Consider the following 12,592-nt stretch of genomic DNA (forward strand, 5'->3'; position numbering starts at 1 on the left):
TATTAGACATTATCATGACAGTGTCATTACTGTAAAATTACAGTCAAATTACTTTCATGGAAGTAAAGATTATCTTGATGCTATCAAATGTTATTTTTATGTAAGAGAAACGGCTGCTGCAGTAAACATACGATGTTGCGTGCAGAGAAGTTCCGTATGGGGTCCTCAGCAGCCAGAGACACAGAGCTCAGCATGATGAAGACCAGGATGAGGTTGGTGAAGATGTGGTGGTTGATCAGCTTGTGGCAGGCCACACGAACCCTGAGAAAAAAAGCCATGAAATCACACATTATTTTTGAGTGCGTGGTTGTGCGTGCATTATAACATATGTTTAGTACTGAGACCTATGCTTGGCGTTTCTCCTATTTTGTTGCATTACAACCTATATTTTAAATTGATTTTTATTTGGATTTTATGTAATGGACATACACAAAATAGTCCAAATTGGTGAAGTGAAATGAAAAAAAGAACTTGTTTCAAAAAATGTAAAGCAATGTAGAACTGAAAAGTGGTGGGTGTATATGTATTCACTCCTTTGCTATGAAGCCCGTAAATAAGATCTGGTGCAACCAATTACCTTCAGAAGTCACATAATTACTTAAATAAAGTCCACCTGTGCATTCTAAGAGTCACATGATCTGTCACATGATCTCAGTATACAGTTCAAGTCGGAAGTTTACATACACCTTAGCCAAATACATTTAAACTCAGTATTTTCACAATTCCTGACATTTAATCCTAGTAAAAATTCCAAGTCTTAGGTCAGTTAGGATCACAACTTTATTTTAAGAATGTGAAATGTCAGAATAATAGTAGAGAGAATGATTTATTTCAGCTTGTATTTCTTTCATCACATTCCCAGTGGGTCAGAAGTTTACATACTGTCACGCCCTGACCTTAGAGATCATTTTTATGTCTCTATTTTGGTTGGTCAGGGCGTGAGTTGGGGTGGGCATTCTATGTTTCTGTTCTATGTTGTCTATTTCTATGTGTTTGGCCGGGTGTGGTTCTCAATCAGCGGCAGCTGTCTATCGTTGTCTCTGATTGAGATCCATACTTAGGTAGCCTTTTCCCACCTGTGTTTTGTGGGTAGTTGTTTTCTGTTTTGTGTCTGCACCAGACAGAACTGTTTCGCTTTCGTTCTCCTGTTTGTTGTTTTTGTTCGATTTGTTTTTTTGGATGAAATCATGAACACTTTAAACGCTACACCTTGGTCCAGCCCACGAGAACCGTTACACATACACTCAATTAGTATTTGGTAGCATTGCCTTTAAATTGTTTAACCTGTTGATGATAGGGGGCGCTATTTACACTTTGGGGGAAAATCGTTCACAATTTAAACGGCCTCATACTCAATTCTTGCTCGTACAATATGCATATTATTATTACTATTGGATAGAAAACACTCTCTAGTTTCTAAAACCGTTTGAATTATTTCTCTGAGTGAAACAGAACTCCTTCTGCAGCACTTTTCCTGTCAGGGAGTGAGATTTCATAAATCCATGTCCCTGTTCTGAGATCAGTTTATAAGTCCCCATGCAAGCTATGAGGGTACATGCACTGCATACGCCTTCCTCTAGATGTCAGTAAGCGGTGAGACTTTGAATGGAGTCGATTGCGCAATCTGGGAACTTATATTAGACGTGGAACCGGAAGTACCGTTCTTTTCAACAGTGCGCTTGGCGCATGAAGACATCAGAATGGCGTCCTGCAAACGCTTTCGTTTTAGTATTTCTATATCTCCAGTCATGTTTGTATTCGTTATAGGTGTTAAAGACATCATAAGGTAGTTAATTTAAACCGACTTATAGCAGTTTATAGCAGTTTATTGCGATTTTCTGGGATTTCAATGCCATGCGCTTCCATTTGTTGGGCACCTCTCCAGTGGGTGGCTAACGTTTAGCGGCTAATTCGACTGGACAAGAGGACATCTTTCAGCCAAAAGACGATTGTTTTGAAGAAAGGACACCTTGCCCAAGATTCTGATTGAAGCTCAGCTAATAGTAAGCAGTCTTTATGCTTTTAATTAATTGTTCTGTTGTTAAAAGTAAAATGTATGAGACGCCATTTCTTGCAGTATAGCATTGCGTTATCGCAGCCTGTATTGCGCAGTAACGATAATTTTAAAAATGTAATTCAGCGATTGCATTAAGAACTAATTTGTCTTTCAATTGCTGTCCAACCTGTATTTTTTAGTCAAGTTTTGGAATAGTTACTGATTAGATTAGGCGCCTCTTCAAAGATTTCTCCTGCCATTTTCCTGGCAGCTTTGCTACTTTTCTGATTGTATAACACGATTTGTGCCGCTAAATATGCACATTTTCGAACAAACTCTATATGGATTGTGTAATATGATGTTATAGGACTGTCATCTGAAGAATTCTGAGAAGGTTAGTGAAAAAATTAATATCTTTTGGTGGTTTATACGTAATGGCTATGTTTGGCTTGAATCAATGCTATTGTGAGCTATTGTGATGTTTGCTATTGTGCTAAGCTAATATAACGTTATATTGTGTTTTCGCTGTAAAACACTTAGAACATCTGAAATATTGTCTGGATTCGCAAGATCTGTGTCTTTCAATTGCTGTACGCTGTGTATTTTTAAGAAATGTTTTATGATGAGTAATTAGGTAATACACGTTGGTCTCTATAATTGCTCTGGCTGCTTCGGTGCTATTTTTGACGGTAGCTCTGATGGTAGCTGCAATGTAAAACTGATTTATACCTCAAATATGCACATTTTTCGAACAAAACATAGATTTATTGTGTAACATGTTATAAGACTGTCATCTGATGAAGTTGTTTCTTGGTTAGTTTGGTTGGTTCTTGGTTAGTTAGGTTGGCTTTGTGCATGCTACCTGTGCTGTGAAAAATGTCTGTCCTTCTTTGTATTTGGTGGTGAGCTAACATAAATATACGTGCTGATGTGTATCTTTCATTTGCCGTATTGGACTTGTTAATGTGTGAAAGTTAAATATTTCTAAAAAATCTTTTTGGAATTTCGTGCTCTGCCTTTTCAGTGGAATGTGGGAGGAGTTCCGCTAGCGGAACGCAGGGGCTAGACAGGTTAACTTGGGTCAAACATTTCGGGTAGCCTTCCACAAGCTTCCCACAATAAGTTGGGTGAATTTTGGCCCATTCCTTCTGACAGAGCTGGTGTAACTGAGTCAGGTTTGTAGGCCTCCTTGCTCGCACATGCTTTTTCAGATCTGCCCACACATTTTCTATAGGATTGAGGTCAGGGCTTTGTGATGGCCACTCCAATACCTTGATTTTGTTGTCCTTAAGCCATTTTGCCACAACTTTGGAGGTATGCTTGGGGTCATTGTCCATTTCGAAGACCCATTTGCGACCAAGCTTTAACTTCCTGACTGATGTCTTGAGATGTTGCTTCAATATATCCACATAATTTTCCTTCTCATGATGCCATCTATTTTGTGAAGTGCACCAGTCCCTCCCGCAGCAAAGCACCCCCACAACATGATGCTGCCACCCCCGTGCTTCATGGTTGGGATGGTGAACTTTGGCTTGCAAGCCTCCCCCTTTTTCCTCCAAACATAATGATGGTCATTATAGCCAAACAGTTCTATTTTTGTTTCATCAGACCAGAGGACATTTCTCCAAAAAGTACGATCTTTGTCCCCATGTGCAGTTGCAAACCGTAGTCTGGCTTTTTTATGGCGATTTTGGAGCAGCGGCTTCTTCCTTGCTAAGTGGCCTTTCAGGTTATGTTGATATAGTTGATAACTCGTTTTACTGTGGATATAGATACTTTTGTTCCCGTTTCCTCCAGCATCTTCACAAGGTCCTTTGCTGTTGTTCTGGGATTGATTTGCACTTTTCGCACCAAGGACGTTCATCTCTATGAGACAGAACGCGTCTCCTTCTTGAGCGGTATGACGGCTGCGTCGTCCCATGGTGTTTATACTTGTGTAGTATTGTTTGTAGGGATGAACGTGGTACCTTCAGGCGTTTGGAAATTGCTCCCAAGGATGAACCAGACTTGTGGAGGTATACAATTTTTTCTGAGGTCTTGGTTGATTTTTTTTAATTTTCCCATGATGTCAAGCAAAGAAGCACTGAGTTTGAAGGTAGGCCTTGAAATACATCCACAGGTACACCTCCAATTGATGCAAATTATGTCAATTAGCCTATCAGAAGCTTCTAGAGCCATGACATCATTTTCTGGAATTTTCCATACAGTCAACTTAGTGTATGTAAACTTCTGACCCACTGAAATTGTGATACAGTGAATTATAAGTGAAATAATGTGTCTGTAAACAATTGTAAGAAAATGTACTTGTGTCATGCACAAAGTAGATGTCCTAACCGAGTTGCCAAAACTATAGTTTGTTAACAAGAAATTTGGGGAGTGGTTGAAAAACGAGTTTTAATGACTCCAACCTAAGTGTATGTAAACTTCCAACTTCACCTGTTCTGAAAGGCCCCAGAGTCTGCAACACCACTAAGCAAGCGACACCATGAAGACCAAGGAGCTCTCCAAACAGGTCAGGGACAAAGTTGTGGAGAAGTACAGATCAGGGTTAGGTTATAAAAAAATATATGAAGCTTTGAACATCCCACGGAGCACCATTAAATCTATTATTAAACATTTTAAAGAATAAGGCACCACAACAAACCTGCCAAGAAAGAGCCTCCCACCAAAACTCACGGACCAGGCAAGGAGGGCATTAATCAGAGAGGCAACAAAGAGACCAAAGATAACCCTGAAGGAGCTGCAAAGCTCCATAGGACCACTTTAAGCCGTACACACCACAGAGCTGGGCTTTACGGAAGAGTGGCCAGAAAAAAGCCATTGCTTAAAGAAAAAAATAAGCAAAATAAGCACGTTTGGTATTTGCCAAAAGACTCCCCAAACATATGGAAGAAGGTACTCTGGTCAGATGAGACTAAAATTTAGCTTTTTGGCCATCAAGGAAAACGCTATGTCTGGCGCAAACCCAACACCTCTCATCACCCCGAGAACACCATCCCCACAGTGAAGCATGGTGGTGGCAGCATCATGCTGTGGGGATGTTTTCATCAGCAGGGACTGGGAAACTGGTCAGAATTGAAGGAATGATGGATGCCGCTAAATACAGGGAAATTCTTGAGGGAAACCTGTTTCAGTCTTCCAGAGATTTGAGACTGGGAGGAAGGTTCACCTTCCAGCAGGACAATGACCCTAAGCATACTGCCAAAGCAACACTCGAGTGGTTTAAGGGGAAACATTTAAAATGTCTTGGAATGGCCTAGTCAAAGCCAAGACGTCAATCCAATTGAGAATCTGTGGTATGACTTAAAGATTGCTGTACACCAGCGAACCCATCCAACTTGAAGGAGCTGGAGCAGTTTTGCCTTGAAGAATAGGCAAAAATCCCAGTGGCTAGATGTGCCAAGTTTATAGAGACATACCCCAAGAGACTTGCAGCTGTAATTGCTGAAAAAGGTGGCTCTACAAAGTATTGACTTTGTGGGGGTGAATAGTTACGCATGCTCAGGTTTTCAGTTTTTTTGTCGCATTTCTTGTTTGTTTCACCATAAAAAATATTTTGCATCTTCAAAGTGGTAGGCATGTTGTGTAAATCAAATGATACAAACCCCCCAAAAATCAATTTTAATTCCAGGTTGTAAGGCAACAAAATAGGAAAAACGCCAAGGGGGGTGAATACTTTCGCAAGCCACTATACTTACGGGTTAGTGTTGCTGAAGATGAAGAATGCACTGCCCTCAGGGATGGGCGGAGTCTTCTCCTTGATGCTGAGGTCTGACAGCCTTTGAGGGCGTGGCCCAACTGGAACCTCTGGCAGATTATCATTATCATTGTCATCATCACCAACTGGGGAAAACCAGGATCAGAGATAAGGCAGTGCCAGGCCATGGAAGCTATGGCAACAAAGCTAGGACACTGATCTCAGAACAGATTAGGTTACCTGGAGTGTCTGGAGTGGGATACGGCTCCTTCTCCTCTTCCTCCTCCAGTGGAACCTACATTCCAAGACACAAATGACATATCAGCAGTGTATCAGTACTGTTATGAATGCCATATGGTTTTAACTCACTGTATCATTCTAAGTGGGCCACCATTCCAAAATCTTTTGTCTAATGGCGCCTCTGTGTGGTTATGGATTGCTCTTCTCTGACTTTCTAAAACCCCAATCTAAAAGCTACTCCGATTACCTTGAGATCCCCATCCTGGCCCTCAGGTTTCAGCTCCTCCATCTTATCAGTGTCATCTCTGGAAAAAAAAGAGCCCAAACACAAGACAACATCCCGACAGGTCAGGAAGAACAACAGAAAAATACAGACCATCCTCTCTTTCAGTAAAACAGTGCTGACGTTACCTGGCACTTTTCTTCCTCTCCTTCTCCTCCTCTTCCTCCTTCTGGGCTGTGTTCAGGCTCTCTGCATCTGCCAGGTTGTCAACGGCGATGGCCAAGAAGACGTTCAGCAGGATGTCTGATTACAAACTGGACTTAAGGGCAACGGAGATACAACATTGACCTAACGTTTGAGTGTAATGCACTGTTCTTCACTCCTGGTCCTGTGGGCTAGCAATGTGTACCGGCTATCGTTCCAGCTCAGAACTAACATATTTGATTCAACAAACAAAGAAACTACTCATCAAAAGCTACTCATGACTAGCTGAGTCAAATGTGTTAGTGCTGGGCTGGAACAAAAGCCTGCACATATTGCGTCTCTCTTGAACCAGTGGATAATACTGATCTAAATGCTATAGGACTAGGGGCAGCTGAAGCCATGTGTTCTACATGTTTTAAAAACAGGATACAGTTTCCACAGACAAAGAGGATTATGAAGTAGATGCAGACGACCATGCCTGAGGAGAAGGGTCCACCGTACGCCATGATGCCGTCATACATCACAGCATTCCAATCCTCGCCTGTCAGGATCTGAGTCACACAACACAGTGTAACACAACGTCATCCCAACGTTAGTACAACGCCATCACGACATTATTACAATATTATTATTACATTATTACAAGTCATCACAATGTTATCACAACGTCATATCACAATGTTATTACAACAACATATCACAATGTCATTACAACGTCATATCACAACATTATTACAACGCCATTATAAAGTCATCACATTTTCATTATGTCAATAATCATTGTGAGAGAAGCCAGGAACAGGTAGAGTTGTCCTACCTGAAACACTGTGAGTAGTGCCTGGGGGAAGTTGTCGAAGGTGCTCCTCTTAGTTATCGTCTCATCGAAGTTGAACTTGCCTCCGAAGAGCTGCATGCCCAACAGAGAGAAGATGATGATGAAGAGGAAGAGCAGGAGCAGGAGGGAGGCGATGGACTTCATGGAGTTGAGCAGCGATGCCACCAGGTTACTGAGAGATGCCCAGTGGCTACAGGGCAGAGAGAGAAAGAGAAGGACAAGATGAATGCACAAACAACCCATACGGAAGCGTGCAAGCACACATACCGAGACTGATAAACATTCTTCCAACAGTATATGATACATCAAAACAAGTGAGCAAAGAAAGAGATGTGACGTGAATGTATCAGAGGTAAACATTTTGCCAAAATTACACCTCCACCACGTCAGTCTATGTCCAGCCTCTCCTGAAGTCTCCCAGTCTCACCGTGTGACCTTGAAGATGCGTAGCAGACGGACACAACGGAACACAGAGATGCCCAGGGGAGACATGATGGCCAGCTCCACCAGGATGGTCTCCACGATGCCGCCACACACCACGAAGCAGTCGAAGCGGTTGAACAGAGACACGAAGTAGGCCTGGAGGCCCAGACTATACATCTTCACCAGCATCTCACACGTAAACAGAGCCAGCAGAACCTTGTTGGCCACATCTGGAGAGTAGCGGACATCAGCATGTAGACATTACAGTACAACATTTTCCAGTTATAAAGATCACTGCTATGGGGATCTGGTAGGAAGGGTTACTCTATGCAGCAGATACAGTATCTGGGTAAGTCATAGGTATTGTCTGATTATCAAGGGCACTACTGTAGTACAATGGCATTGTAGATTGTAAGGTTGAAAGATAACATAGTATGTATCCTGTGTGTTTCTGAGAAGGACACTGTATAGTACACATTATACTAAAACTATGTGATTGGGAAATAACATTTTGACCCGCTACCCACCCTGGACTTCCGTGAGCCAGTTAGGCTGGTTGTAGTGCTCTGAGGAGATGGTGAGCGTGTTGAGAAACACCAGGATGATCACCAGCCAATAGAAAGACACTGACTTCACGGCAACACGACACTTCCTGCGGCAGAACCGGTTCCAGCGACGCCATCGCCGACTTCAAGAGAGAAGAAATTATGTCACAATCTGACTCGAATCAGGAAGTTGTGTTACATACCGGTTGATCATCACAGGATTTAATGCACAGGTTAATTGTGAACTGTAATGAAATCATGCATGTTAGACAGAAGATCTCAAACAATGTCAGGGTCACAGAATAAACAAAAGGCAGACATGGTGAGGATGATGAAGATGTGATGATGATGAAGAGGACATGAGCAGGAGTGCAGTGACTGATCAGGATGGACAGAGTGTGTGTGGGGGAAAAACACAAGCGAGTGACGATGAATTTCCACAATGTGCATCAGGGCCATGCAAACAAACTAATGACACATAGTATTGACAGACGACTGACCTGTACTTTGATTTTATCATTTTTTGACTGAAGAAATGAAGAATCATATTGTTAATATCCATTTGCATGAATGGCGTATTACAGTAGCTTTTTAAGCCAATTGTCTATTTAGGTAGAAAGAAACCTTGAACCTTGACAGACATACAGAGACAGACAGACTCACCAGAGTGGTCCACAGCAGTTAGCCTTATCGTCCTCTCCATTGGGGTTGTCAGTGTTCACAGACTCTGTCTCGCTGGCGGGCTTGCTTGCTGTGACATCACACAAACACAGGACGTAAGGTGAGATCCAGTCAAACTATGGCTCTGACTTTCCAACCTAAAGAACCCTTATGATCAGGTTTGGGGAGTAACTGATTACATGTACATGTAATCTGATTTTAAAAAGACTATAACTGTAATCGGTTACGTTACCAGTAAAAATATTGTAATCAGATTACAGATACTTTTGAAAAACTAGATGATTACTTCTTGGATTACATTTAAATTCAGAAAGGATGTTTGTGAAAAAATACATGACGACACCTTTTTGTTTTCTCAATGACATTCAATTCAGCATTGAAAAAAGTTTGACCACAAGTCAGAGACCACTAGGATGACACGTCAAATGTGTTTGATGGATCCTTTTTGTCTCTCTCTAATGCCTTTTAAGGGGAAAGTAATCCAAAAGTAACCGAAAGTTACCAGATTACGTTACCGAGTTTGAGTAATCCAAAAGTTACATTACTGATTACAATTTTGGACAGGTATCTAGTAACTGTAACAGATTACATTTAAAAAGTAACCAACCCAATCCTACTTATGGTTGAGTGTTTTGGGTAGTTCAAATCTAGTAAAGATGGCATGATTTCATATCCTCATCATTCAGTATAGGGCTCTTTGAGGACCATCATTGACAGTCAGAATACAGAGGGCTGATTGCAGAACCTGCACATATCATCCATGCTGTTTAGTATGTGAATGGGATAACAATAGTGTGGTTTCTGATAGGGTTAGAAACGTTATACTAGTAGTGGATCTGTGCAGATGCTGTACAAACCTTATGAATAAGTAAGTACAAGGTCAAAAATACTCCACAAAATATCTCAAGGAAAAATCCAAATCACAGTGCACAGGAATGGAGTAAAAAAACAAGGCTTATAAAAATGAACTAAATAAAAGAAATGGCAATGAATGACTCAAAATGACCCCACAATGCATGTCTACAAGGCAATCTATCTATTTTGATTGTTTACAAATATGCATACCCTTTCCATTATCAACATATCAATGTGTTCACATTTGCAGACAATATATCCCTTATTCACTTATGGTCCAGTTCCGGAGAATTCTAGGTTACAGTACAACATGCACATGACCTCTCGTAACCTCTAGAAGCCTTAAACCTGCTGGTTGTGTCTCAAAATACTGATGTTTGATTCACAAATCCACCCACTCACTGCTTGTCCTACTTTACCAAAGAGTCAGGACAAAATGAGGACACAGATCTAATGAAGAGGCTGATTGAGTGAAATGAAGAGTATTAGTAGAGAGGATTGAACACAACAATTGGACAAGCACACATCAAACTAGTAGCAAAGCACAAGCAAGCAAAGGAGGGAGGGCAAAACACACACACACACACACACACACACACACACACACACACACACACACAGACACACACACAACCCAAATTACCCTGTGTCTCTGTGGACTGGCTGAACCAGCCAAACTTCCCTTTCTTCTTCTCCGTTAGGTCAGCCAGTGTCACGCCTTGGTGTTTTAAAGGCATGCAGTATATGCATTTAGACAGCAGAGGGAGCAGTGAGTCAGTAGAGAACAAGAGAGAACAGATGTCTACTACTATATAAGCAGTTAGGAAGAGACTAGAGAAGCACTAAACAAAACATAAGAGACAAAAGAGAAGAGGAGCCAATAACTGGAAGGCATGAAAGAAGGAGAGAAGAAGAAGCAGTTGTAGAGCAGAGGAGAGAAGAAGAAGAAGAAGGACATCAATTAGTAGCAGCTAGTGGGCCACACAGAGTTGAACTCTACGCAGAACAAAACATGTACATTAAGGAAAGAGGGTTGGTAAAGTATGGTACCTAGACACCACACATAGACAACTGACATAGAGGGGGCTAATAGTCTAACACAATGACAGATTATACACTACACAGATATGCACTAATAAAGCTTTCTGTGGAGACCTAAAACCAGTGGGTAGATGGATAGAGCTAGGGCTGCGGCAGTGCCAGGCAGAGCAGTGGGAGAGGCTTTTCCAGAAACAATCATATATTTTTTTGGGGGGGTTGTATTTATTTATTTTTGTACCACTTTTTTACGGTATCCAATTGGTAGTTACAGTCTTGTCTCATCGCTGCAACTCCCGTACAGACTCAGGAGAGGCGAAGGTAGAGAGCCGTGCGTCCTCCGAAACACAACCCAACCAAGCCGCACTGCTTCTTAACACAATGCCCACTTAACCCAGAAGCCAGCCGCACCAATGTGTCAGAGGAAACACACCGTACACCTGGCTACCCTGTCAGCATGCACTGCGCCTGGCCCATAGGAGTCGCTAGTGCATGATGGGATAAGTACATCCCTGCAAACCCTCACGACGCTGGGCCAATTGTGTGCCGCCCCATGGGTCTCCCGGTCGCGGCCGGCTGCGACAGAGCCTGGACTCAAACCCAGAATCTCTAGTGGCACGGCTAGCTCTGCGATGCAGTGTCTTAGACCACTGCGCCACATGGGAGGCACAATCATCTCTTTTTAAACAGACTCACACAGACACCTCAAGGCCTCAAGGGATTCTACCACTGAGTCATGTTTGCCAAGAACCCCATTCACAATCACAGCCTAACATTACTTTCACTGGCTGTAAGCCAAAGCATTTGCAACACTGCTACTGAACATGTATAAATACAGTATCTGAAATGAAATGTTCAAATATAAACCTTACATTATTGAGGATGGAGTTTGTTTGGGTTATCCTGATCATGATAAGACACTGCTGTAGTATTTACTGCTTTTTGTTTACAATAGCAACCAGCTCAACTAATGTCCCATACAAACTCAATGAGAAACAGTACATCAATACATAGCTACCACGTAGAGCCCAATAGTGAGAGTACTGCTGATACCGTAGATGAGGCACTCAAACCTACCGGCATGCATTAGTCTAACTCTCTAGATCTCCCAGGCTTTACAGTTAATGACGGGGGAGACAAAAATAGAACAATAGCATCACTGATGTGCCTATTATGTCTACTAAAAATTGCCCAGATGAGATGGATACTACAGCCAATATCTCTCTCTCTCTCTCTCTCTCTCTCTCTCTCTCTCTGCACACTAAAACGTGCATCCATGCATGCACACACAGTCTGTCAGTCAGTCAGTCAGTCTACATACACTATGATGGCCATTAATATAGAGTTGATCCCCCTTTGCTGCTATAACAGACTCAACTCTTCTGCGAAGGCTTTCCACTACATGTTGGAACATTGCTGCGGAGACTTGCTTCCGTTCAGCCACAAGAGCATTAGTGAGGTCGGGCACTGATGTTGGGCAATTAGGACTGGCTTGCAGTCGGCATTCCAATTCCTCCCAAAGGTGTTCAATGGGGTTGAGGTCAGGGTTCTGTGCAGGCCAGTCAAGTTCTTCCACACCAATCTCGACAAACCATTTCTGATTGGATCTCGCTTTGTGCACGGGGGCATTGTCATGCTGAAACAGCAAAGGGCCTTCCCCAAAATGTTCCCATAAAGTCGGAAGCACAGAATCGTCTAGAATGTTATTGTATGCTGTAGCGTTAAGATTTCCCTTCACTGGAATGTTTCCACTGCTCCGGAATCCAATGGCGGAGAGCTTAACATCACTCTAGCATTGGCATTGCACATGGTGATCTTAGGCTTGTGTGTGGCTGCTCGGCCATGGAAACCCATT

The 12,592-nt window shown here is 42.2% G+C and overlaps 1 protein-coding gene across 1 annotated transcript in view; it reads right to left on the reverse strand.

Moving 5' to 3' along the window:
- LOC120061615 (voltage-dependent L-type calcium channel subunit alpha-1D-like) overlaps positions 1 to 12,592 on the reverse strand; it is a 111,233-nt gene that overhangs the window by 28,952 nt on the left and 69,689 nt on the right. Inside the window, exons 10-21 of the mRNA XM_039011520.1 lie at positions 10,343 to 10,417; positions 8,827 to 8,914; positions 8,664 to 8,690; positions 8,146 to 8,306; positions 7,623 to 7,848; positions 7,178 to 7,385; positions 6,791 to 6,911; positions 6,345 to 6,459; positions 6,181 to 6,238; positions 5,934 to 5,988; positions 5,695 to 5,839; positions 132 to 261 (exon numbers count right to left, since the gene is read on the reverse strand). Of these exons, the coding sequence (XP_038867448.1) occupies positions 132 to 261; positions 5,695 to 5,839; positions 5,934 to 5,988; positions 6,181 to 6,238; positions 6,345 to 6,459; positions 6,791 to 6,911; positions 7,178 to 7,385; positions 7,623 to 7,848; positions 8,146 to 8,306; positions 8,664 to 8,690; positions 8,827 to 8,914; positions 10,343 to 10,417 (1,409 nt within the window). The remainder of the gene's footprint in view (positions 1 to 131; positions 262 to 5,694; positions 5,840 to 5,933; positions 5,989 to 6,180; positions 6,239 to 6,344; positions 6,460 to 6,790; positions 6,912 to 7,177; positions 7,386 to 7,622; positions 7,849 to 8,145; positions 8,307 to 8,663; positions 8,691 to 8,826; positions 8,915 to 10,342; positions 10,418 to 12,592) is intronic.

Source organism: Salvelinus namaycush, chromosome 16 (genome assembly GCF_016432855.1).
Source record: "Salvelinus namaycush isolate Seneca chromosome 16, SaNama_1.0, whole genome shotgun sequence".
NCBI lineage: Eukaryota > Metazoa > Chordata > Actinopteri > Salmoniformes > Salmonidae > Salvelinus > Salvelinus namaycush.